Source organism: Notechis scutatus, chromosome Z (assembly GCF_049901735.1).
Source record: "Notechis scutatus isolate UNSWTSFEM ecotype Mainland chromosome Z, rNotScu1.2, whole genome shotgun sequence".
In the NCBI taxonomy this organism is placed as follows: Eukaryota; Metazoa; Chordata; class Lepidosauria; order Squamata; family Elapidae; genus Notechis; species Notechis scutatus.
Window position 1 is genome coordinate 132,990,225 of NC_142025.1, and position 26,483 is coordinate 133,016,707.

General features: G+C 42.7%; 1 protein-coding gene across 4 annotated transcripts; it reads right to left on the bottom strand.

Moving 5' to 3' along the window:
• Positions 1–1,503: 1,503 nt before the first annotated feature.
• Positions 1,504–15,502, bottom strand: SPN (sialophorin). 4 transcript variants are annotated; one of them, XM_087944974.1, is made up of 4 exons: positions 15,413–15,502; positions 14,690–14,838; positions 6,777–7,946; positions 1,504–2,163 (listed from the first exon to the last, which is right to left on the bottom strand). In XM_087944974.1, exons 3-4 carry the CDS (start codon positions 7,883–7,885, stop codon positions 2,157–2,159), a joined length of 1,116 nt encoding a protein of 371 aa, XP_087801100.1. In that variant the 5' UTR covers positions 7,886–7,946; positions 14,690–14,838; positions 15,413–15,502; the 3' UTR covers positions 1,504–2,156. The 4 variants fall into 4 exon arrangements, with proteins under 4 accessions (XP_087801100.1, XP_087801099.1, XP_087801098.1 ...); XM_087944973.1 differs by having other exon boundaries at positions 6,782–7,946; positions 15,413–15,501; XM_087944972.1 differs by having other exon boundaries at positions 1,504–7,946; positions 14,763–14,838; positions 15,411–15,500.
• Positions 15,503–26,483: the final 10,981 nt, after the last annotated feature.

The window sequence follows — 26,483 nt, forward strand, 5'->3', positions numbered from 1 at the left end:
TAAGTGTTCCATGATAGCAGTAGCCTGGTCAATGTTGGTGTGAATATCGTATCTCTGTTTAGGTAACAGTACATTAAGCATCTATTTCTGCAACATTATGTAAACCCTTGTCTCCTCTTTTGCCTTTACCTCTACAGCAGCTCTCAAATATCAGATTACAGTTCCCTCTGTTCCCTGTCGAAATCACTTTTGGCCTTGTGGGTTAGAAATTATGAGAGCACTGGAGATTAACTGCCTAATCAGTCTTCCCTCAAAAGCTGTCTTCTGACAGGTTGAACTATAAGCCTCATTATCCAAACCTAGCGTGTTTGTTATAATTCTGCACATCACCAGGCAAACTTTGGAAGAAGCTAGGCTAAAAATATCAACTGTTTCTCCAAAACAGCATCCAAGTGAACTATAGCCATTTCTCAGATCCTTCTAGGCTGAATGAATGTTTCATATACTGTATGCTTAGCTATGGTATTTGGTACGTATGTTGGGAAAATTGTTGGCCATAGAGAGACTGGACAGGGCATATTTCTAAAAGTAGAGCAGATTGGAGTAATTCCTACCCTGGCTGAAGAGCATGGAAAAGCAGAAGAGGTGGACCATGTTGCAGGCTGCTGTTTGGAGCTATACCAGTAGTTAGAAACTTTGAGAGAAAGAAGAAAAATTGGAGGCAAGGTGACCATCTTGGAGATTTAGTGGCAGATTCCTTCCTTCCAAAATCCATTTCACTTCCTTGGATAAATTCAGATGACAGTAGCTAGATGATAGATAGATAGATAGATAGATAGATAGATAGATAGATAGATAGATAGATAGATAGATAGATAGATAGATGGATGGATGGATGGATGGATGGATGGATGGATGGATGGATGGATGGATGGATGGATGGATGGATGGATGGATGGATGGATGGATGGAGATGGAGATGGAGATGGAGATGGAGATGGAGACAGCAAATCTAGAAATAGGGGTGTGCCCTTATGCTTCACATTGCTGTGTGCAGACACATTTCTTGTCTCTGAATTTCTTATATATCCACAATTAAAAGAATATTCATTTTTAAATCCAGTAAATGAGATAGATCTGCCTTCCAGATTCTCAAGATATATAACACAGAATGCCCACCCAATAGCAAAGAATGTTCAAAACTAGTATTTTCCAATATTGCTGCTCTCCAGATGTGTCAACTTCAACTCTCATAAACCCCAGTCAATGGGAACATAATTAAGAATTCTGGGAACTGAAATCCATAGACCTGGAAATTAGTGTTTCTCAAACTGGGCAGCTTAAAGATGTGTGGACTTCAACTCCCAGAATTCCTCAGTCGGCTTCCCCAAGTTACAACTTCAAGCTGCCCATGTTGAGAAACACTGGACTAAATCATTCTTGGTAGGTCTGAGGTCTCTCTTACAGGCCCCTCTGTGCGGAGAGGAGAGAATTAAAATGAAGGCAAGCTGATCATAATAACTGATTTCAACTTCATCAAGAACCATGCTGAAAACATTTAAATGGAAGTTAACACTTTTTATTGAGTATACTTGAATGAAACTCCACAGACTCTTATAAAATACACTTCTGAAATGAATGAATAAAAAATATTGAACTAATGATTACAGAAAATGCTCAGAAATTATAAAGAATTTAGAATTCTGCCGAAGCTGAATGGAAGAGAAAAGTAAGTCAGAAACTGACACATAAGTTCTTATTTAGCTCCTCTTCATTTCAGTGAGTTTTACACAAGAGAAATTCAAATTCACTAAGGCCTAGATCTAATAAAACTGAATGGAAACCAATGAAACAAACAAACAAAAACAATTGTCAGGCACACTATTAGTGGGGAAATGTATATAAAAAAAGACTGTGATTGAAGTCCCACTCTTCGTACATATGCACATAAAATGGCTGGGTAGTGGTAGTCGCCATCTTGATATTTTTGACATCCCCTGCTGTCATACATTCCCCTCTAAGGAATCTTAGAACCAGTCATCATCAAACAGTATCTTCTGAAGCATGCTAGATGTTCCTCAGAAAGTTCTCCTTTAGAGAAGACATTGATTTAAAATTTTGATCAGGTACACAGACAGGTGAGGAAGCTGAGTATTACTGATAATTGTCTGGCCATCTCGAGTATAATTCATCAACCTCTGGAGGATCACAGGTTCTCAATTTCTAATAATGGAAAAACAGAATTATAGAATTGGAAAGGATCTACAAATCCTCTCACCAACCCTTAAGTGCTGGAAAACATTAAATGATGTAATAATTTCCTTACCACCGTTTATTATTTGTCTTTATTAGTTGATTCGTTTGCTTAAATATTTATCTTCAGCCATTGTGTAGTTGGCCTGCTGTTTATTAGAAATGTCTAACTGTATTTTCTAACAACCGCTATCAAAAGGCCCCAATTATTTGAAGGAGATCAAGTGACTTCATTGATTATGCCAAGCTACAATACTGGATTATGGCTTAGCATATTCTCCAGATGCAGCAAATATGGCTTGCAAACCAAGTTTAGCATGAACTAGGATGACTGGTTTATTCAATAAGTAAAATTAAGCAAGCCATAGCTTAATGTAATGGGGGACTCTTGCACATAAAGTTGTACCAATAGAAGAGAAACTTTGTAGCTGGGGGTTAAACGGTGGAGTCCTTGGTGCGCTAATACTGATGATGTTATCTAGTTTGGTAATGAAATGTCTGCAAAAAGACAACCAAACTACCAAGGGCCCCACAAAAAAAGGTTAGTTCACTGGATTGACTTTAAAGAGTTGTTTGAATTGAGACAGATGGTTTTTTTTTTTTAAATAAAAGCTGAGAATATCAATTCAACAAGCAAATAAGTACGGGCACAAAAAACTCAGAAATTAAACCAAATTTCACAAATATTATGCTGTCTTCGTGTCTTCTTAACTGTGGTGGCAAAGGCTGCCTCACATTTTATGTTAAAAAGGAGACAGCAAACACTCATTATTTGTTTGTTTTTAATGCGTGTGACATGATTACCACACATAATTTGAACAATGAAGCTCTATTAGAAAAATTTAGTTCCATAGAGTTTTAGAAGGTGATAATATTCCTGGTCAATCTCGTCTCACTAAGCAGGGCTGAGCTGCTTTGTGCTGAAATGAGAAACTTATAGGCAGTATCAGGGCTAACCAGGGAAGAAGATAATGCCAAATCATGACTGTGTTTTTGCCAAGAAAATTATAGGAACACATCCATGAAGTCACTTAGAATCTACCTTGACTTGAGGAAGTCTTAGCTTAGTTCCACAAGACCTGGGTTATTTGTTAGTCTGGAAGGTTCCCCAATCTTGGTCCCCCCCAGCCCAACCCATCACATCACAAATTACCTCTGTGCAAAGTTTTCCTTGTTTTTGAAAACAAATAGGAATGCCTTTATATTATTTTCAGAAAACACAAGCTTGGCCTTCTAATTGTTTGCCTCACGGGAGAATAGACAAATGAAGTGTGTGGAAAAGAAGCATTTTCTTGCAATTTTGCCAGATATCTTCATTAAGTCTATGAGCACTTGAGGAAATATTTCTCAATCTCAGTGAGTTTAAGAAGTATGGATCAACTCCCAGAATTCCCAGCCAGCATGGCTGACTGGAGAATTCTAGGAGTGGAAGTCCACAAAAAACTTCCTAAGTTTGAGAAATACTGCTGTATAATATATTAGTTGAAGACTGGCTAATGAGAAAAAAGATTGCCTTTTTCAGATAGCAATTCCAGACACTATCATGCAGAATAAGTCTCATTCAATTTAATGGGATTTATTCCCAAGAGATCAGTCATAGCTGATTGCATTGCAATTTCTGCCATTGTTTATCTACAGGTATGAGCACAACTAGAATGGGAATCTCCATCCCATTTAGATGCTGCGGTTGTAAATTGAGTCAGACCCAACTTTGCAATAATTTTTATGATGGTCATTAAGTGAAAAACAGTCACTAAATGGGTGCCTTTTTGCTGGAAACAAACTAGCAGATTGCACTCATGTGACCACAGGATGCTGCAACCGGGTTATAAATGCAAGTTTGGCAAATGCCCAAATTGTGACCACATGACTGTGGGGGGTGGGTACAATGGTCATAAGTGCAAATATGATCTAAATCACTTCTTCCAAGGCCATCATAACTTTGAACTGTTCCTAATTGAATAGTCATAAATCAAGGACTTTGATTTATTAATTAGCTCTTTGTTAAGTGGTTCTTCTGAAATTATTCAGCATCAAGAGTAAAATTATTCAGGATCAAATGTTATTACCCTAGGAAAAAATTAAGCAAAAGTTATGTAATAAGATGAACTAGTTTAACCTGTTAAATTCTCTGAAATCCACTGGAACCTACAGAAACAAACCTTTGGTATAGGAGCAAGGACAGGCAAAGCATAATATTTACTACTTAATATATATGTTCATATAATTCAAAATTTAAACACTTGTATTTATACATTTTGTACATTGTGTCTACTAGATATTTCCATTTTGCCTTTATGTTCATCCAAAGACTTTTTAGAAAGGAAGAAATACTCTCTCCTCTGGCTGTTTTAAACTTAGAACTTCTGAAGGACAAAGCACTGCAGAATAATTGGAAAGGTCTCTGAATTAAATAAAAGCATTTAAACCTACATGTATCTTACTGACAGCTATATCAGCTCTTTGGGGATGCCCATATAAAGCCTTACCTTTGTAGACATTCCCAGAGAGCAGATACAATGAAAAATCTGATTTAATAAAATCTTGAGTTAATAAAACAATCTAGTTAGGATATTTCTATATGTATGCATAAAAGCCATTCACTTCTGAACATGAATCAGCCAAGCGATTTGCAGCATCATAAAAAAAAAAATAGCAAGCAGAACTTTTGTTAATATACTTTCTTTCTGGCAATGGCGATCAAGACCTTCCCCTACAATACAGACTCAAAGCCCGATCAATGCCTGATTAATGCTCATTATTCTTCAAACACAACCCCGCACTGCCATCACCTGGAAATTTGTTAACTATCCAACCTCCCACTGACCTTTTTAAAAGAAGAGGAAAAATTTAAAAAAAGTACTTGGTGAAACTGGGCTGGGCCAATGTTTAAATTTCTCTCTGTTTTGGGGTCTGCTATACCTATCTATCATTTATAATAAAGCAGGAGAAATGGAGACGCTGAGGACTTTCAAAAGAGAAGTTGAGGGAGATAAATCTCTCTTTCACTCCTCCATCTTTCCACTCATCCCTCACATATGAACAAGGGACATCTTAACCTAACGCTCAGATTATAGAGGACATAGGATACCTCTATCCTGCAGGATAATAAGATACACCTAACGATGCCTATGTAAATCAGGGGTGTCAAACTCGATTTCATTGAGGGCCACATCAGGATTGTGTTTGACCTCGGGGGGGAGCGGGGTGGGTGTGGCCTGCTCAATGTCACTCATGTTGGGGACACCTGTGGCGGCCCAAATGCTCTGCCAGCGGAAACAGGCTCCCAAGCTCCCTTTCCAGCTTCCTGCAACCCTCTGCCAGCAAAAATGGAGTGAAAGTGAGCGGCTCTACCGAGCTACGTTTTCGCTGGCAGAGGGTTGCAAGAGGCTGTCGCAGCTGGAAAGGGAGTTCGGGAGCCCATTTTCGCTGGCAGAGCGCTTGGGCCGCCACAGGCGTCCCCGACATGAGTGACATTGAGTAGGCCACACCCACCCCTGCCCCCCCTGAGATCAAGCACAACCCTCAGTGATGGGATTCAAATAATTTAACAACTGGTTCTCTGCCCTAATGATTTCTTCCAACGGCCAATTCACCAAACTGCTCAGAAAGTTAACAACTGGTTCTCCCAAAGTGGTACGAACTGGCTGAATCCCATCACTGACAACCCTGATGCGGCCCTCAATGAAATCAAGTCACAGCTGGAAACGGAGCTCAGGTGCCCATTTTGGCTGGCAGAGGCACCATGGGCCGGTCCCTCACTGTTTCCAGGGTGGCCCCGCGAGCCAGATCTAAACACCCTGCGGGGCAGATTTAAGCACCCCGGGCCCTGAGTTTTGACACCCCTAATGTAAATCATAAAAATGGTCTGCTCCAGAAGAAGCTTAAGAGGTGAATCTATCTTCTGATCACGATTTAGGAAAGGGGTCCCTGACTCCTGGGCCGCAGCCCACTGCTGGGCCTTGAGCCATTCGGAACCGGGCAGTGGGAGTGGTGGGTGAGTGTGTGCACATACACACATCCCCATATGCGGGAGCAGTGGAGCGAGTGTGCACTCCATTTGTGCATTTGTGCTTTCAACCATCCCCTCTCCCACCCACCCCTCCCCCCACCAACCTGCAAAGCCAGAAATTCTGATTTAGGAGGAATTCTGATTTTAGAGAAATGTGTATGGAGATTCTCAGTCATCTGAGTCATGGGTACCCCAGATGTGCTTTTTCAAAAGGCAAACTGGACTTTGTTTTTCCTTTCATTTCGCTTCTTATCTAAGCTGAACAGAAGAACCTTCTTAGATGCGAAGTGAAACGTCTTCAAGGAAAAACAAAGAAAGTCCTATTTAGTCCTTATTGGAGGCTGGGGACTCCTGAGAAGACTCCTTAAGGGGCTCTGGTACTTTGCCATTGGCATCTCCAATTGCCTCCGAAGAGGACCCATTCTCAGCCTCTTCACAAAGCAACTTCTCTGTTTCCTCCTTGCCTCCTTTCCCATTGACTTCTTCCATAGCTATCGAAGGTACCCTAGACTGACGCTTCCCAAAGAAAGTCACAAGAGTCCCACGCCGGGTTTCCCCTTCCCCTACAGACCCCACCTGTTGCTCCACGTCCTTATCCAAGCCCGTATCATCTGGCAACGTCGCTTGTCCAGCCCATTCTGGGGAATTGAAGCTGGTAGAGCCAGAGTGACGGCGGCGCCTGAAGTACAGGAAAACTAGGAGACCTACAAGCAGCAGGACGGAAAAAACGATGGCCAAAATGATGACAGACTTTTTCTTCTCTGAGGGTCTTTTGTCAGAAGAGTCAAATATAGGTACATCATTGATAGGTGTCACCGATGTGGTGAAAGGACCAGACTTGTAGTGACTGCCATTCTCAGGAATCTGAGTTAATTCTGGAACAGCTTGACTTGGTGGCGTTGGACCAGACATATAATGGCCGCCAATCTCAGGAATCTGAGTTAATTCTGGAACAGCTTGACTTGGTGGCGTTGGACCAGACATATAATGGCCGCCAATCTCAGGAATCTGAGTTAATTCTGGAATAGCTTGACTTGGTGGTGTTGGCCCCTTTCTGTCATCTTTTGGTTCTCTGCTCTTTGTTGTTTCTGGGTAGGCAGTTGCACTTGATTTCTTAAAGAAGCTCCCCTGGGATCTGGTTCCCGAATCCTTTGTTGGAGAAGATACCGTCTCACTAATGAAATGTGATGTGACTATCATTTTAGAGGCAAGTTCTTGCTGAACAGGAGGTGGTTTGGATTTTTGAACCTTTGTTGTTTCTTTAAGAGGGTGTTTTTCTTTGGTAGAGGCAATGCTTTCATTTCGCATAGGGGAGGAAGTGTCTTCTGGGACAGCAGTGGTCACGGCCGTGTCAGATTGCAGTTCCTGTTTGGGGACTAGAGGTGCTGCATTGAGGGACAGTGCTGGTTGCTCTGGAGTGCTCAAACTTCTGTTAAGAGTGTCAGGCGTGGTAGCATCAGGAGGTGATGCAACAGATGTCATAAAATTCTCCTCAGTCGTCTGAGAAGATGCTGGAAAACCTGAGGCACTTATATTTAAACTATCTGTTTTATTTACGGGGGTGGTCCCATTTGTTATGGCAACAACCTCTACAAGAATATCTGTGAGGAAAAGTAGGAAGACAACAAAGAGCATCTTGTGGCCAATTACTTGCCGGATCAGGGATCTTGATTTTTCCATGGCAGCAGAATTCCAGAGCCTAGGCCTTCTTGGTATGGAATACGTAAAGGCTAAGAAAAACCTGAGAACAAAAACATGACAAGTTGTAAGAGAAATTTCCAGAAATTTGTATGCTTAAGACAGAGGAGCAAAGCTATAGAGTGACTTGAAAGCTTCAATCTGAGGAGAATGGCCTAAATTGGCAAAGGACTCTACCCAAGGATTCTTTAAAAAAATAATAATTTATTTATACATTTTCCTTAACATACATAAGTACTTTATGAACAGCGTATTGTCCAGGTTCAATTGCTTACATAATAATATATAATAAATAAAGCAAAGGACAGGAGATGTGAACCATCAACAGGTCTCTGTGAATTGTGAGTTCTTCAGGAACGCTTCTGAATTCTCTTATTCTGAATGTGACAAGGGGTGCAGAACTAAGCTTTATAAAGCCAATATAATTAGTCACCAGTGGTTACACATGTAAAATGGAGCATTGCTTGGTGTTTAGTCCCTATTCATGTCACTCTCTATCTGACAGCCAACCTGCAACCATGTGACTAAAATTCCAGAGATGCAACATTCCCCTTTCCTAAAAGAATGTTTTGACTTTTGACCACTAGGTGGCAATAGCAGATATAGTTTATATTTGCCTTATGTAAAGTGTGAAGAAATAATGAAGATTGGCAAGAAAATATCCTCCACTCAGAGATGACTTCAGCTGGAAGCCAGGGCTAACACACATGGTAAACAGGTTAAAAATATGTTATTTTTTTAGAAAGAAAGAGGGTTTAAAAAAAAAACATTTGGTTCCTTTGCCTCAAGAGTAGGCACAAAATGAGTACGTGCAAGGCCAAAGGAACCAAGAACGAAAAACTGAGTTATTTCTTTACTGCATGGGTGTCAAACTCAAGGCCCAAACTCAGGCCGGATCTGGCCCACAGAGTGCTTAGTGGCCAGGACCCCATGCTCCCCCCCTCCATGTCAAACACAACCAGGGATGGGGTTCTACCAGTTTGGACCTGTTCTATAGAACGGTTGTTATGATTCTGCGCAGTTCAGAGAACCAGAAAATCGTGGCCCTGGCTGGCCCGCCGTTCTCTGCCCACCACCCCCCCATGATCAGTCTTTATCATGCAGGCGTGACATGGCTGACTGTATTCTCCCCCGCACAGTCACTCCTTAAGGTAGTTCTTTTTCTTTCCCCCTTCCCACGATCAGCTGTTCCGGCGATCAGCTGTTCCGGGATCCCCCTCGCTGTCTTACTGCTTCACCCAGGAAGCTTCCCTGAGGCCCAGGAAGGCAAAAAGGGACATGCGGTTGGGGGAAGGAGCTGCGCCACCCCAGCCCGGGTGCTCTGTTATTTGCCTTCCTGGGCCCTAGGGAAGGCTTCTGGGAGCAAAAATGCCCCCCAGGAGGCTTCCCTGAGACCCAGGAGGTGAAAAAAAATGAGCCCCCGGGAAAAAAAATAATAAGCCACGCCCACCCAGTCACATGATCATGCCCGCCTAGCCGCACCCACCTAGCCACGCCCACAGAACCGGTTGTTAAAAAATTTGAATCCCACCCCTGAACACAACTCTGATGCGGCCCTTAATGAAATCAAGTTTGATATCCCTTGCTTTATTGTGTTCAGCTATTGATAGAAATTTTTCAAATGAGCTTTCCCCCAAAAGGCAACTGGATTATGCTTCTTTTTGAGGAATAAATATTTTTTCCTTGAAGAAGAAGATGTAAGAAGAGGTTTCTTTCTTTAAGGGAAAAATATTTCTTCCTCAAGAAAGAAAAAACTCCACACAGTCCAGTTGCCTTTCGAAAACGGTGCTTTTGAAAAGCACGTTTGAGACAACCATGACCTGGATGACTGAGAATCTCCTTATATATTGACCAAAATCTTGCCAGACTAAAACAACTATTTGCATAACTACTACTGTAGATATTCTCTGTGAATTGCTAGGGAGGGTCTGCCTTCAAACTTCTTTCTGTATACCAAAGACTCCAAGTTTCTTGATCTCTTTGCTCTCTCCCTCCTGCAATTCCAAACTACACCCCACCACAATTCCTGTGTAATTTTCCAGTTGTTTCCCTTGAAGAAGAATGCAAGTTTTTTTTTTTTAAAAAAAGTTTCTTTTTAATTATCTACAACTCACTTACGGAAGATGAAAGCAGTGACTGCTTATGTTCATTAATGAATGAACAAAGGGAACAGAATAATCTCAGGAAGTTGACCCTTCCATTCTCCACTGGTCAATTAGAACCGAAGAAGCTTCTTGGATGAGAAGCGAAATGTTTTCAAAGGGAAAAAAAACAACAACAAGAAAGTCCAGTTGCGTTTCAGGAAAAAAAAAAAAGTACTTTTGAGACAACCATGATCTTGGTGATTGAGACTCTCCATAGACAAATGTTCCTGTGGTTTGAAGTCTTTTTTTCCTGCTCTTTAGGAGGCAACTATTATGTATCCCATGGAGTACAAAAATAACAAGCAAAGAAGTCATAGCCCAGGGTGTCAAACTTGAGGCCTGTAAGCCGGATTCAGCTGTGGGTTGCTTAGATTCTGGCCAGACTGGCTCGCAGTGCCAATAGAGCTTGGGAGGGCAGTGCATGGCCCACCCAATCTCTGTTTTCAGCCACAATGGCTTCCTGGAGCCCTCTGCCAGTGAAAACGGGGCCCAGGGTGGCCTCCGCTGGCAGAGGGCTCCAGGAGGCCATCAGGCCGAAAACAGAGACTCAATGAGTGACATCGAGTTGGCTACGCGCCCCCTGGCCACCCCACCCCCCCCAGCTCCTCAAGGACAAACACAACCCTGAGGCGGCCCTCAAAGAAATCGAGTTTGACACCCCTGTCCTAGCCCAAACCTCACCAAATATATCATTTGAAGCCAAGATCACCAAACAGAGGCTCTTGTAATTTCATCGAGCTGACTCACTCGAAAAGTCAGCCATGCTGAGAGTGACCAGTGGAAAAAGGGAAAGGAGCTACCCTAGTACCACTGGTTGGGACACTATAAAGTATGATACTGGGATGACCTGAAGGTGGATCTGAAGGAGGCGGCGCAAGACAGAGGGACATGGAGAGTGCTGAGCCATAGAGTGGTCGAGGGTTGGACACAGCTGAATGGCTGACAATCATAATGACAGGTCTGAAAAAAACCAAGACTTGCTTATTCAAGCCTGCACAAACAACACTTGGAAGCAATTCGTTGCTACAAAGTGAGTGTAGAGTTCTCTATCTATTGTGCAATATTCTCCCAGCCGCATGGAGGGGCTTGGCTTTGTGACAGAACCATGGAAGGGAAGTCTGGTAGGGAAGATAGTAATGGATGAATATAAAATGGTAAAGAATCTCCCAAAAGTGACTGCCAGAGAGACTGGACGCCCTGTAGAACTTCCTTGGTGCTATTAGCTTCCAGGAGACCAAACCCAGCATAAAACATGTGAGTTTTTCAACCACAGGTGCATGTTGCTCACCCGTTTGAACTAGCATTTCCTTCACCTTCCCAGTAGAGTCTCATGTTGGAGGAGAAGTTGAAGGAGGAAAAAAGAAATGATAGCACCATGCGCTTGTCAGCCTGAAGGCAGACCTGCAGCTCTTCTGTTTGGCAGGGTGGAAAATTTCCCACCAGCACCACACTCAAGACAACGGAATGAGAATTCAGGGGTTTGGAGCCTTTTTTCATGCATGAGGAGAGGGAGAGGAGAGACAGGGAGAGAGGGAGGGAGGAGAGGGGAGAGAGGAGAGAGAGAGAGGAGAGGGAGAGAGGGAGAGAGAAGAGGAGAGGGGAGGAGAGAGAGGAGAGGAGAGGGAGAGGAGAGAGAGGAGAGAGGAGGAAAGGAGAGGGAGAGAGAGAGAGAGGAGAGGGAGGGGAGGAGAGAGAGAGAGGGAGAGAGAGAGGGAGAGGAGAGAGAGGAGAGGGAGGGGAGAGGAGAGAGGGAGAGGAGAGGAGGAGAGGGAGGGAGGAGGGAGGGAGAGAGAGGGAGAGAGAGAGAGAGGAGAGGGAGAGGAGAGGAGAGAGAGGAGAGGAGAGGGGAGAGGAGAGAGAGAGGGGAGGGAGAGGGAGGGAGAGGAGAGGGAGAGAGAGGGAGGAGAGAGAGAGAGGAGAGAGAGGAGAGAGAGGGAGAGGAGAGAGGGAGAGAGAGAGAGGAGAGGAGAGGGGGAGAGGAGAGGGAGAGGGAGAGGAAAGAGGAGAGAGAGAGGAGAGGAGGGAGGGAGAGGAGAGAGAGGAGAGGAGAGGGGGAGAGAGAGAGAGAGGAGAGAGGAGAGAGAGGAGAGGGAGGGAGAGGAGAGAGGGAGAGGGAAGGGAGGAGAGAGAAGAGACAGGAGAGAGAGAGAGGGACAGGGGAAGGAGAGAGAGGGAGAGAGTGGAGAGAGAGGGAGAGAGAGGGAGGGAGGGGGGAGAGAGAGGGAGGGGAGAGAGAAAGGGAGAAGGATAGGGGGAAAGAGAGGGAGAAATTTATTTTAAGCAAGTACAATAGAAAGCTGGGCCAAAAAATAAATCCACAGGAAATCTTCAACTTTAGTTAAAAACTAGGGGAGTGCAAACTTTCAATTGTTCATACACTTAATAAAGATGTTTGGCAAGATTACAAGGAAACAAAAACTTAAAAGCAACTTTCTAGTGTTGCAACTGTTTATCTTTCTCAAGACACTCTCCTCTTTGCTTGCTCCTAGTATGTTGAAAAGACATCTGTCTATTTCTAAGACATCTGTCGAAGTGGGAGTTTAATTTTTTTTAAAGAAATATTAAGTATTATACTTCAAATTTGCTCATCATCAAACGGGAGTTGTCGTCCGTTCCCCCCTCCCCCCCCCCCAAGATTCCAGTCTGGATGGTTACTGATGCCTTTTTATGTTCTTAGGGCAGCCTTCACCCCCCCTCCCCACTTTTATCAAGGTCATTAAAAAAAACTCCATAATCGCACCTCGCAATACATTCCATGCCAGTGCTGTTTTGATAGCAATAGATCATTAAAGTTAAATAAGACAAGTGTATTTGGTTAATGAAAGACAAATCTAGAACAGAAACAACATATCTGGAGCACTTAGAGAGTTTCTAAAATAAAATATTGTGTTGTGAAGAAGAAAAGCTTTTGATAACTCCTCTAAACCCTGCAAGACTAGCATTTGCATCAAGGCCAGTACTTTTTCTTGCAAGGAATATAAATCCTTGCATTCCCCCACCATCCAGTCAGAGCTGAAGAAGCCTCTTGGATGGGGAGTGAAACATCTTCAAAGTAAAACCAGAAAGTCCAGTAGCATCCTGGAAAAGCACCTTTGGGATAACCATGACCTGGATGACTGAGAATCTCTACAGACATCACCACTTGTTTTAAATGTCAGGTTTGAGAACTAGCCTGACCTGCTCAGCAGAAGGGATGTCCTACAAGCCCCAGAAGCCAGGGGGGGCATTGTTACTTCTGCAACTTAGATTTGATGACAGGGTGACGGGCTAGGCTATCATATTGTGGCACGGTTCTTGATCAACAGGGAAGATGCTAGGTGACCCAACTGGAGCTGTTCCATCAATAAAAGCTGGGATCCAGAGTAATCGGGATTTCAAGCTTGAAAAGTACAAGTCTTGTGAGGAAATGCAGACAATTAGGATGTTTCTCAAACTCAACAACTAAAAGATCTATGAACTTCCAAGTCCCAGAATCCCCCAGCCAGCATGCTGGGAATTGAAGTCCACACCTCTTAAACTAGTGGAGGTTGGGAAACATTGCATTTGGAAATCAAAAACTCAGAGAAGCAAGATAATCAGTCCCACTAAAGTAAGTGAGCTCAGCTGTCAGAGTTTTTAAGGAAAGCCGTTGATAATTTCTGTTTCAGTATTAACTGCTCCATTTTTTTTTCACATGCAATAGACAGAGCTATGTCCTTTGCTCTCTATTTTGGCAGAGAGAATCTAGTGGTGCTACTGTGGCATGGCTGGCCGGAAATGATTCAAGTAAAAATCTAGTCTTGCTGAAAGACTCGAGGTGAGGAAATCGTTATAAACACTATCGTGGGTTGACGCCTTCCTTGTGGTGGCTCTGCTCTTTGCTGCATGGAAACCCAAACCCCATCAGATGCGCAATTCACTGCACAATCATTAGTGAGTTTTAGGGTTAGGATTTGGGCAGGGGATACATCTGCCAAAGGCTCAAGATGAAGAACAGATGAAGAACAGAGAAGAGATCTGTAAGATGGTCTGGATGACAGCACTTATCAGTCCAAAAATATTTACTTTGTGAAGTCAAATGTCATCTTTATTTCCACCTCCCTACCATACACCATGTGTTCTGGCCAACACATTCATTTTGACCTTGACTCAACTTCCCTTCTAATGAAGCTGATTTCTGGAGGATTAAGAGAGATCAAAAGTGTGGCTTATGATCTGCATTTTCAAATTTTTTTCTCAACCCACTAACTTCTCCTCTTTTCGATATGATGTGGGGAAATTTTGCCCTCAAACTAGTGTTCTCCAGACTGTGTCAGCCTGGTCTAGATGATGGGACTCAGAGCCCAGTTAATTGGGGAAAGCCTCCCTTGGTTGATACTTACATTCCACATCATCCACTCTGCCAGATCAGAACCCTAATACACTTTGCAGTGTTGTTGCGAATCAAAAAATTGAGGCATAGATATCCAACTACATTTGGCGATCAAGCATTTGATTGAAGTACAACAAAACCATACTCAGTCTAATATGCTCACCTCCTTTATCTTGACTCCCTGAAACAATTTCCTACTGATATTTCCCACACGCAAACCATTTTGTGGAGACTGAATAAATAAGGTGCATCCCACCCACACCTGCTGCCCCACCAACCCATCTGCTATACCTTCTTCTAGGTTTCTTCAGACAAGGTCAGGATAGGTCCTGGGGTTTTCAAGGAACAGTTCTTGTCTACTAACCATCAGCTGCCTCTGTTTCCCCCGTTCTCGCTTGATTGGGCAGGAAGAAGTGAATGAAACTGAGCAGGTGGCGCTGCTGGAAAATGTAGAAAAAGAAGAAGCAAACGTTATATTCATAGAGGAAGTGGCTTTGAGTGGTGGCAATCATGTCAATTCCACCCATTTCTGTAACATCAGCTCTGTGGGACCAATCTGAGGCTGAAGACTTGGATAAAGTATTTTGGGTTGAAAAAAGTACCGTCTTTTTTTCTTTTCTTATTTTGCCCTCTCTTGATTTATCCAAAGGACGAAAGCGTACCTCTGAGCAGGCCCCAGAAATGGCTGTGCCTCACCTTTTCTGTCCAAAAACAAAAAGTTAGGCAACTGCATAAAAGTGACACAAAACCCAAGTCATTTGTTCATTTTGGCCAACTTCCTGTGTTTCTCAGAGCCGCAAATTCAGAAGGTGAGTCATTCGCAAGTACAGAGAAATGCAAACCCTCGTATAAACAGGGAAGAGATTGAGCAGAGGGACCAGAAATGGACAAACGAAATCGCAGGTGGAGATGAGTCACAGCACCCAGAGAACCAATCCCAGGTTTCCAGGTGTGGGATTCAAACTGGCAGGGGCAAGGAGTTAGCAGAGGGAAGAGATTTCCGTCTTACCACACGACAAGTCTTGATTGCTCACCAAGCATCAGCTCTGCATCTGTACATCTGAAGCGCATCAAGGAAACATAAGTAATATGTCTCAAAAGCTGTTATCGTCTCTTGCACGTCTTCCTCTTATCATAACTTAAGGGTGGTTCCTCCTCCTCCTCCTCCTCCTCCTCCGAACAAGGCTAGCAGCTTAGAGGCTCGTCCTAGTGTCCTGGTGACTACAAGACAAGAACTTTTTAGTGGTACACCCCCCCCCCCCCCAAATTGCAACACTCTGTGCCTGCTGAGGCTGGCCAAAGAGGCGAAACCCCCAGCAAGTTTCAAAATGATTAATCATTGCTCCATAGAGGCCACCAGAAATCTTTTCCAATAAAAAAGCATATAATCCTTATACCACTAACAAGTTATTTCCAGGATATTGTTTCCCTACTAAAAGATACCGATGCCTAAACTAAGCAACTCTGGAGTAGATAGATTGAGACAGGTTAAAGGGCTATATAAAACTTGCCCAATTACAGATAGCAATAGCACTTGGACTTATATACCGCTTCACGGTGCTTTGCAGCCCTCTCTAAGCGGTTTATAGAGTCAGCCTATTGCCCCCAACAATCTGGCTCCTCATTTTACCCACCTCAGGAAGATGGTAGACTGAGTTAACCTTGAGCCAGTAAGACTCAAACTGCCAAACTGCAGTCAGCCAGCAGTCAGCAGAAGTAGCTTCCAGTACTGGATTCTAACCATTGCGCCACCACAGCTCGTAAGGTAGTCTTACGACCACATTTGAGCCCAAAATTCCCAATGCTAAGCAAGATAATTGAGTCTTGCTCTATTTTACAACCTTTTATCACAGTCATTAAAAGAATCGCTGGAGTTGTTATCTGAATCATGCAATCATTAATCAAATCTGGCCTGCCCCACTGACTTTGCTTGTCAAAAGAAAAATAATAAAATAATAATCCTCCATCTGACCCCTCCCTGGTGCCAACACACATTCATACAAGCCATCTAATGGGCTCCATTCCGCTCTGAGTTCTCTCCTTGATTAGTTTCCATCTTGTTCTGCCTTCAGGTACTTAGAGACCCCCTCTTTTTTGGGACAGCCCCACGGAATACTGCAATCATGTCACCCTCTAGTCCAGAGGTCCCCAAACGTAGCAACTTTAAGACTTGTGGACTTCAGCTTCAAGAATGCACCAGCCAGCTATGCTGGCTGGAGACTTATGGGAATTGAAGTCCACAAGTCTTAAAGTTGCCAAGTTTGGGTACCTCTGCTCGAGTCCTTTTCTCTAGACTAGCCATATCCAGTTCCTGCAAATGTTCTTTATATGTTTTAGCATCCAGTCCTCCAATCATCTTTGTTGCTCTTCACTGTACTCTTTCCAGAGCACTAACATCTTTCCAACATTGTGGCAACCAAAGCCAGATGCAGTATTCCACCTGTGATCTTACCAAGGCTTTATAAAGATACTGTGTTCTAATTTTGCATCCATGTAATCATGCAATGTCACAGAAAATTCTGAAATGCAAAGCACATGCAAAGAAGCAACTATGTTTATTGCACAGGGAGGGGTCCCTGCTTTGCAAGAAAGAGGGACTTGGAACAATGACAAAGCAAAGATTTTTATAGAAGCTGGAAGCCACACAGTGAGAATTCTAAAATCTGATTGGCTTGCAACTTTTGGAGAAATTAGGTAAGTCATTGTCCATGCACCCAGGTTTATTTCTGTAGTTAGGCAAAACAGCCCTTTTAGAGGGCAGCACAGCTGGGAAAACATTAAGAAGATAGAATGTGGAGGTAATACATTTAATAAATATATAAATAATAATAATAATCAGGAGCAAGTCCCTGGTTGAGGATGAAAGGTTGGGTTGCAATTTCCTAGAGATATCCCAATGATATGAGATATCCCAATCTTTATAAGGGTTACTCTTGTGCTGTTCTGTGTTCTGGTGATGAGGTTTCTATTCTTTGGTCTACATCTGTGATGGCACACGTGCCAGAAGTGGCATGCAAAGCTATTTCTGCCGGCACACAAGCTATCGCCCACTGATCCACTGCACATGCGCGCGCGCCTCCTGCCAGCCAGCTGATTGTCATGTATCTGCCGTGCATGCGCAGGGGGCAGGGCGTGCGCAGGAGATGAGCGCACATGCGCAGAGGCACACGGTGCACATGGGCAGGGTCACACACGCATGCACGGGGGGGGCAGAGGTCACACATGCATTGCATTATGGGTGCAGGCACGCACGCATGCACTTTTGGCACGTGATGATGAAAAGGTTAGCCATCACTGGTCTAGATGATGTGGTTGCATTGAGGGTTTATCGGGGGGCAGGGAAGATCTGGTAGGGTTAAGGAAATAGAGAAGCAGGGATTGACTCCAGCCATGTCCAAAACACAGGGGGGAAAAGAGTGCAACCTCCATTTAATTCACGACATTTATTTTCTCCACCAACACAATAAGTATATGACTCGTTGAGGTTCTGAGTTATGTTTCACTAATAAGTTATAAATCATGCCAAGCAACAGTTCACTATGATGAGTTATGTGATTTTCAAATTCAGACAAATTTCCCCCTTGTTCTCCATGATTTTCTGGTGGCTCTGTGGCTTTTCTGAGCGTATTGAATAAGAAAAGAATGAGAAGATCTTGATTTTGTCCTCTTAATGATAAAATCTTTACAGATTATGGACTCTTCGCTGAGCAAAAACATTTAGTGCTTTCTGCGTCATAAAAGTAGATATTCAGTAAGGAAGTAAGAGGGGAAAGATCTGGGTTTATTTCTTTTCCTACAATTATCTCAAGCCTTCAATAAGTTGCTTTTGTTTATGTTTTTGATTGTTTTAATTTAGTTCGCTCTGTTGTAAGCTCCCCAGAGTGCATTGAGCAGCCCTCAACTTGCAACCATTTGTTTAATAAATTGAGGACTGGATACAATGCATTGCATGTTGAAAACAGTTTACATCTATGAATATAACCCAAATTTATTTAAGTAACCCTTGGAAAGCTTCTGCCTCTTTTACTCAGGTGATAGAACGATAAGGAAATATGATCCATTCTGGAATTCAGATTGGGCAACTAGCATGAAAGTAGAATTTGAAGTTTGTGGGCACCTCCGTCTTTTGAATTTGCAAGTTCTTGAATGTAAGTAATCCTTGGCCTTTTGTTAGCTCATATGTAATTTATTTTTTCCTCTGTGCCAGTTATTTAATATTTTATTGTCAACAGAAATGGGAATATTTGGGTTTTTATGGATCTTCCTTCCCATTTTCTTCCCACTTATTACTGCATTACATCTTTATCTTATCTTGTTTCAGTCAGTGAAGAGTTTTCTTGAAACCAGAAGCAGTCAAACTCAGTTTTTCAACACATAATTGCAATCTGGGTCAACTCTGTTGAGCAATCATGTCAACCAATTTCTTGGAGGAATTAAGGCAGTAACCTGAAAATGGATTGGGAGGTGAGGAACTAAATTTGGAGCTTGATGTAAGATTTATTGAGTATTGATCCTAGCCAGGAGATGTTAGATAAGTGCACAAACATTCTCAGCACTTGAGGCTTCTCCAGAGAGCTAGGTCTTGGCATAATGTGTCTGAAGCAGGATAATTCGAACCTTGTCATATGTGCCTTGAGTGAAAACTTGGGTTGATTTGTTCAATGATCTGTTTGTTTTCTTGGCTGTCCACTGTAGGCACAAGAGTCTTCTCCAACTTTTGACCAAAACTGAAAAGCATCAGTATTCTTTCTATTGTATCCTGCTATTCAATTTTCACTTCCATAGAATATCACAAGAAAAGCTATGATTTGTATGATTCTGTTTTTGATATAGACTCATTATGCATTGTTTCTCAACTTTGGAAACTTGGACACATCTTCAAGTTGCCAAGGTTGAGAAATATTGCATTAGAGCATCTGAATTTATTTTATAAGGTCGTTAATCCAATTCTACCAAGTACTAGTCTCTGATGCATTTCTTGGCTACTGGTTCCTTTACTGTTGATAACTAATCCTAAAAGGAAGAGATTTTCCACTCCTTCTCTATCTTCACTATTTATTTTAAGATAGGTTGCTATATTTGTTGTTATTGGTTTGGTCTTTTTTATATTTAACCTTAGTCCCATTTTTTTCCCACTGAGTTCTTCGACTTTCCTTACAAGAGTTGCTAATTATTTGCATGTTTAGTTATCCAACAGTGACATCAGCATAGCTTTTCTAAAATGGGAGTGGGCCAGCTAAAATGGGAGTGGGCCAGCATGTGATGCATCCAGCCCGCGGCCCACAAGTTTGACACCCCTGTTCTAAACCAATGTTTCTTAACCTTAGTCATTTTAACATGTGTGGACTTCAACTCCCAGAATACCCTGGGTAGGACTAGTTATGCTAGTATGTGAAATTAAGGATGTTGTACAATAGTTGGCAGACTGTGTTAAATTTCCTTTCTTTGACGGTAGGAAGCTGCACCCTTCTGTTTCTTTCCATATTTCAGTAGATACTGCATCCATTTTGCGGTCTTCTGACTTTGTAGTGACCAGAGTGCTTCCTATTCCTAGTACTAGAGATTCTCATAAGTACAGGTAGTCCTCAACTTATGACTATAATGTTGATGAAGATGCTCAGTCATACAGATAGAGTTGTCTGGAAGTGGAGTCATGGCAACTAGTGATCTTTTCTTCTTAACTGTGAAGAAGCTATCCAAGTAGCTTTTGCACAGGAGCACAGGAGAAGTAACCCCACAGGATCAGTCAGCATTATACCTTCAGTTAAAAAGGGGACTCTTTTGACAACAATAATGTTCACATTTTGGACAGGGAAAATAGATGGTTTGAGAGAGGCGTGAGGAAATCTATTTATGCTACAGTGGAAAATCCTTTCCTCAATAATTTTTCCCTCAATAAGGGTGGAGCCCCAGACAGAACCTGTCCTCCATTTTTTTTTAATGCTGCTCCAAGAAGACCAAGACCTCTTCAGAGATTCACCAGGGAAGTCACGCTTAATGAGATTCACCACCCTGGAGGTTCCTCCTGACCAACATACTTAGACTGAGGAAGCTACTTTAATAAATGTCTGTGGAGATTCTCAGTCATCCAGGTCATGGTTGTCCCAAAAGTGCTTTTTCAAAAGGCAACTGGATTTTCTCTGAGATATTTCGCTTCTCATCCAAGAAGTTTCTTCAGTACGCAAATGAAGTGAATTGAAGTAGCTTCTTGGATGAAAAGCGAAACATCTTCGAGTTAAAACAAAGAAGGTCCAGTTGTTTCTTGAAAAATCACCTTTGGGACACTTGGGTAAGCAGCAATATGTTTCAAACCAAAAAGAAAAGAAACCCAGTTGCCATGACTCAATTTTCTTACAAAAGAAACAAAGCCTGCTTTTAAAGCTTTCCCCCATCCTCCCAGTCTCTGCCCATTTTGAAACTCGAGTTGGACCTAGCACTTTCTGCAAGTCAAGTTGGTGCCCTTCCTAACCATGGAGTTGTTGGAGATGAAGATGCTCCCTAATCAATATTGAGAATTAGTTGCCATGTTGTCAAGTATGAAGATAACAAGCTGGAGAAGTGCTTCAATTTGTCACATATTTGGGCACCACTGCAAGTTGGAGACCACAGAGAAAAAGGAAAGAAGCAAAGAAACGAAACCAGTGAAGGAATTTGTAAAAAAAAAAAAAAAAACAGGAAACAATCTGGGAGGGCTTGATAACAGCTTTTTGGTTAACGGTTTTTGGAAGATACGCAACAGAAGATGACAAAATAAGATCAGGATTCAGTAAAGAAACTGCAAAGGTTGTGTAAGTTAATCTTCTTTTTCCTTCTGGGTTCTTGGTGGCTAGCCAGATAAATATATTTTAGTCGAGGTAGGAACAAGCAGCTGGGATAATAAGTTGATCTAAAGGTTGTTGTCTCATTGCTATAGTCTGAGTTGGAATTTTTCATTTTATCTTGTTTCACAGGACATTCTTGCAACAATTTCCATGTGCGTTATGAGGGGCTTCTGTCTGGAGAATTGGATGGATCGTTCTACCTGTATTTTCATATAAAAGATAAATTTATCGTGTTTATCAGTTGGTGACAGTTAATGTGTTCTGGGTCAGATGTGAACTGTTCAATCACAGAAAACCACCACTACTTCATTGTGGCTCCAGGTGCAATTCAAGGTGCACTTGTCACTTCTACAACCTACGGGTGCCGGAAACTTCTCTTCTTGATTAGTTTCCATCCATTATTTCTTGTCTGGTCTCCTGGTGCTTTGGAAAATATGTTGACACCCACCCCCTCTTTGTGGCAGACCCTCAAACACTGGAATACTGCTATTATGTCACCCCTAGTCCTTCTTTTCTCTAGACTAGCCATACCCAGTTCCTGCAACCGTTCTTCATATGTTTTAGTCTCTAAATCATCCTAATTGCACTTCTCTCCATTTTGTCCAAAGTCTCAACATCTTTTTTTTTTATAGTAGTGACCAAAACTGGAGGCAGTATTCCAGGTATGGCCTTACTAAGATTTTTATAAAGCAGTACTAATACTTCATGTGATTTTGATTCTATGCCTCAGTTTATACAACCAAAGATTGTATTATCCTTTTTGGCTGCTGCCACACACTGCTGGCTCATATTTAAGTGATTGTCCACTAGCATAACTTTAAATAACTATAAAGTAATTATAGGCTCAGGGGCTAAGTCCTGGTCCTCCAAAGTACTAATGCCAGGATATAAAGCCTTAATAAGACCACACCTAGAGTACTGCATCCAGTTTTGGTCACCACATTATAAAAAAGAAGTTGAGACTCTAGAAAAAGTGCAGAGAAGAGCAACCAGGATGATTAGCGGACTGGAGGCTAAAACATATGGCGAATGGTTGCAGGAACTGGGCCTGGCTAGTCTAGTGAAGAGAAGGACCAGGGGAGACAGGAGAGCAGTCTTCCAATATTTGAGGGGCTGCCACAGAGAGGGGGGAGGGGGTCAAGTGCTTTTCCAAAGTGCCTGAAGGCCAGACAAGGAATAATGAATGGAAACTGATCAAGGAGAGATTCAACCTGAAAATAAGGAGAAATTTTCTGATAGTGAGAACAATCAATCAATGGAACAGAAGTTGCCTTCAGAAAATTGTGGGAGCTTCATCTCTGGAAGTTTTCAAGAAGAGACTGGACAGTTATTTGTCAGAAATGGTGTAGGGTCTCCCACTTGGATGGGGGGTGACCTACAAGGTCTCTTCCAACTCTGTTAATCTAAAGCTAAATGTCATGCCCCTGTTGGAATCTGATTCCGAGGGAGAGGTGCAACAGGTGCCAGGGAGTGCGGGTGTGGCTCAGGTGGCTGTGGAGGAAACTAGGAAGGGCACAGTCCGACTGGGCATTCAGAGGAAGACCCAGGCCCACTCCCTCTTCATCCTAGAGGGTACAGGGAGGAACGGATAAGGGAGCAACATGGGTTACGGGGGAGAAAAATGCCCTGATTCCCTTCATTAGCTGTAGCTGGGAAAACAGGGTGTTTTCAGGTGGGAAAAGAAGGTGTTTGCGCACAGCTCCTTGCTGGAAGCAAAGCATGAATTATTTTGGCTTATCAAGTTTTATGAGAGTTCTGGCATCCTCCCAAATGTGTTTCGTTATCTTTTGAAGTCTTCAATTCCTTATCCTGCCCTGTCTTGTTAATTGCTGCAGCATGGTTTGTGTTAGTTTTTATTTATACTTTATATGTACTTTGGGTTTGGACGGAATTTCTTCCCTTTAAAAACTGTTCTTAGGAGAGTTTTTTTTCTCCAGCCGAGGATAACTGGACATTGGGGGCCAAGTTGGAGGTACTTTACCTATTTTTGTGCCTTTGTTGCTTTCGTACGATGCTCCGGGTCATCACACTAAAGTGCCAAGATCCATGAGTTCAATTCCCCATAAAGGTTTGAACCCCATTGACTAACATCTGTCTATCTGTGTCTGAAAAATCCCATATAAGCCAAAATCAGTCATAAGAGCACCTGCCTCTTGAAACTACCACATAGGATGTAAAAATAGGGTAGAATGGGGGTGGGTGAAATCAGACTTATAAAAACCCCTATCTGTAGACACGACAACTATAACATCTGTATCTCTCACTTCTTCTGAAGAGATGAATGGTATAGATCATTCTGATAATTTCTCATTTTCCATACAGGTAGTCCACAACTCACAAGTGTAATGGAGCCAGAAGTCCACTGTTAACTCATGACCATCACAAGTCAAGGCACTCACATGACTGGACCTGACTTTATGACTTTTTTTGCAGCAGCCATTAAATGAGTGCCAGGCCATTAAGTGAACATTGTAGTTGTTAAGTGAATCAACATATTCCCTATGGATTTATTTTTTTTGCCAAAAATGTGCCATAAATGGTCACATGAGCATGGAACTCTGCAGGTAGCTATAAAGGTGAGCTGTTGGCCAAGTGCTCTGGAGCCAGGGTCGGATCACTAACTGATAGGTTGTTAAATGAGACCTATCTGTATATGTTTGATCTTACATAGGGAGGTTGGGTATGTACCGTAGATCAGTGGTCGCCAACCAGTGGGCCGGGGACCACTGGTGGTCCTTAAGAAAATTTTGGTGGTCCGCACAGAAATGTTAACCCCAAAGCACCTCCCAAAGCAATTAATCCAGGCTGTGCAGCAACACAACGCTGCCCTGCCCACGTGGCCCGTGGGAACACTTGTGTTGCTTGTATTGTGAACAACACAAGGTAGTGAGGGGAGGGAGGAAAGGGCAGAGTGGGGAACTTGCCCCCCACGCCTGGCTTGGCCACCAGGCTGCTTCTTTCCACTCTTTTCTTCTGCTTTTGGCTGCACACAAGGAAAGCAACAACAGTCTTTCTTTTTCTCCCCCAAACTCCACCAGAAATGAGTCTTTGGGACCCTGCAAAGCCTCCTGCTCCAAGAGGCTGCGTCGGTGTGACAAGTCTCACAAAGATTCATTTCTGGCGGAGTTTGGGGGAGAGAAAGAAAGACTTCTGCTGCTTCTGCAGCTTTTCTTGCATGAAGCCAAAAGATTGAGTCTCTCTCTCTCTCTCCCTCCCTCCCTCCCTCCCCCTTAGAACAGAGCTGTAGATGGTATCCTGTGATCTCAAATAAAGAATGATCGATTGGTAGGAAAATGGAGTGGGGAACTTTCCTGCAGACTTTTTGGGGATTTTCCCAGGGTCTCTGGTCCATGGGATTTAAAATTATGAGTTTGGTGGTCCCGGGGGTACAAAAGGTTGGTGACCCCTGCCGTAGATTGCTCAGGGTGATTGGGGGCATTTAAGCCTATTAAACAAATAACCAAACATCTACAGGCCAATTTAACTAGTAAAGAGCAAATGTGATAAGAAACTGATGAACCCGAATTAATGAAACAGAATTCTTGCCACCTTAAATATAGCTAGGAGGGTATATAGTCCTCGACATGACCACAATTGAACCCAAAATTTCTGTTGTGGGACATCTGTGAGCTTTGCACTGTTTTATTACTTTTCTTGCCACAGTTGTTAAGTGAATTACTTGCAGTTCATAAATTAGTAACCCGGTTGTTCAGTGAATCTGGCTTCCCCACTGACTTTGCTTGTCAGAAGGTTGTAAAAGGGGATCGCATGGCTTCGGGGCACAGCAACCGTCATAAATATGGACCAGTTGCCAAGCTTCTGAATTTTGATCATGCAGCCCATGGGGATACTGCAATGGTTGTAACTGTGAAAAACAGTCGTAATTCACGTTTTTCAGTACCATTGTAACTTTGAACGGTCACTAAATGAACTGCTGTAAATTGAGGATTACCTGTACAACTCCCAGGATAGTTCAGATTATGGAGAATTCTCTGACAGAAACCTCCGGAGTGCCACCTATTTGCCGTGGTTAACACTCAAGTTTGTTATGTTCCTCTGCATTGGGCAGCTGTTTCGGCCACAGTGGGCACTAATTCAGTTCATGCAGAAAAGCAAGGAGTCTGATATCTGTGGGGATTCTCAGTCATCCAGGGCCATAGTTGTCCCCAAGGTACTTCCCCACCATCCAGTCAGAACTGAAGAAGGTTCTTGGATGAGAAACGAAACACCTTCAAAGAAGAACGTCCAGTTGTCTCTTGAAAAAAGCACCTTTGGGACGAGTGTGATGCAAAAAGCTTTTTAATGGTTACTGACTCAGATCTCCAGGCTGGTTTCGCATTCAGATTCGTTTCAAGATGGTGCATGCCTTTCTGTACGGTTTCCCTCTGCTCTTCAGAGCCATTTGTGACTCAAGACCACAAAAGAACACAAGGGATGTTTTGGGGTGGCAGTTTATCTGTGTCTTTGTTCCAGGCAACTGTCTTTATTCTTTACTGTTACTGCAAGGTGTTCAGAGCAACTAATCATATTAACATTTATTCTAACAGTAAAACATAAGAATAAACACGATTAAAGCCTTGGCAGTGCAACCAATGGAACGATGCATTTGGCATCAGAGGGTGCGGTTCTGTCGTCCTTCAAAGGACATCTGAGGAATATTGGCATCTTCCATAAACAGAGATCTTCACGCGCATCCCTTCCTATGTGGTGGTGGACCAATCGCACAAATCAGCCATGAGGCCCAAAAGCAGAAAGTTAGAGAAATCACGAGCATACAACAGTTTCCCTTCAAATGGTGCCTGTTGTGGGTGAATAGTTTTTGCATACAAACTTTCCCAGTGTGATATGTTTTTTTTTTTTTACTGTTGTTTTTTTAAACCATGATTGCCTTTTCAGGTAGACACTTCTGTAACATGCATGCTTTTAAGAACTGCAGTTCACTCCTTTGAACTATAAAGGTTAAAGAATTGGAAATTTAGAACATAGTTCTGGTCCCTTGCTGCAGAAATGCAAAATTAGATAAATTAACATTCATACCTTCTGTCCTTAGGAACAGACAGTTCTAAAATATTCTTATTCCACCTCAGACGAGGAAAATATAAGGTTTTAATTAGAAACCACAAAGGCCCTGGAGTTGGACCTGATCAGCCACTGTGGAGAACAATCTGTAACCAAGGTACAGGAGAAAATGCAAATGTTGTGGTCGTTACCAGCCTTATTCTGAACACACACACACACACACACACACACACACACACAGGTAC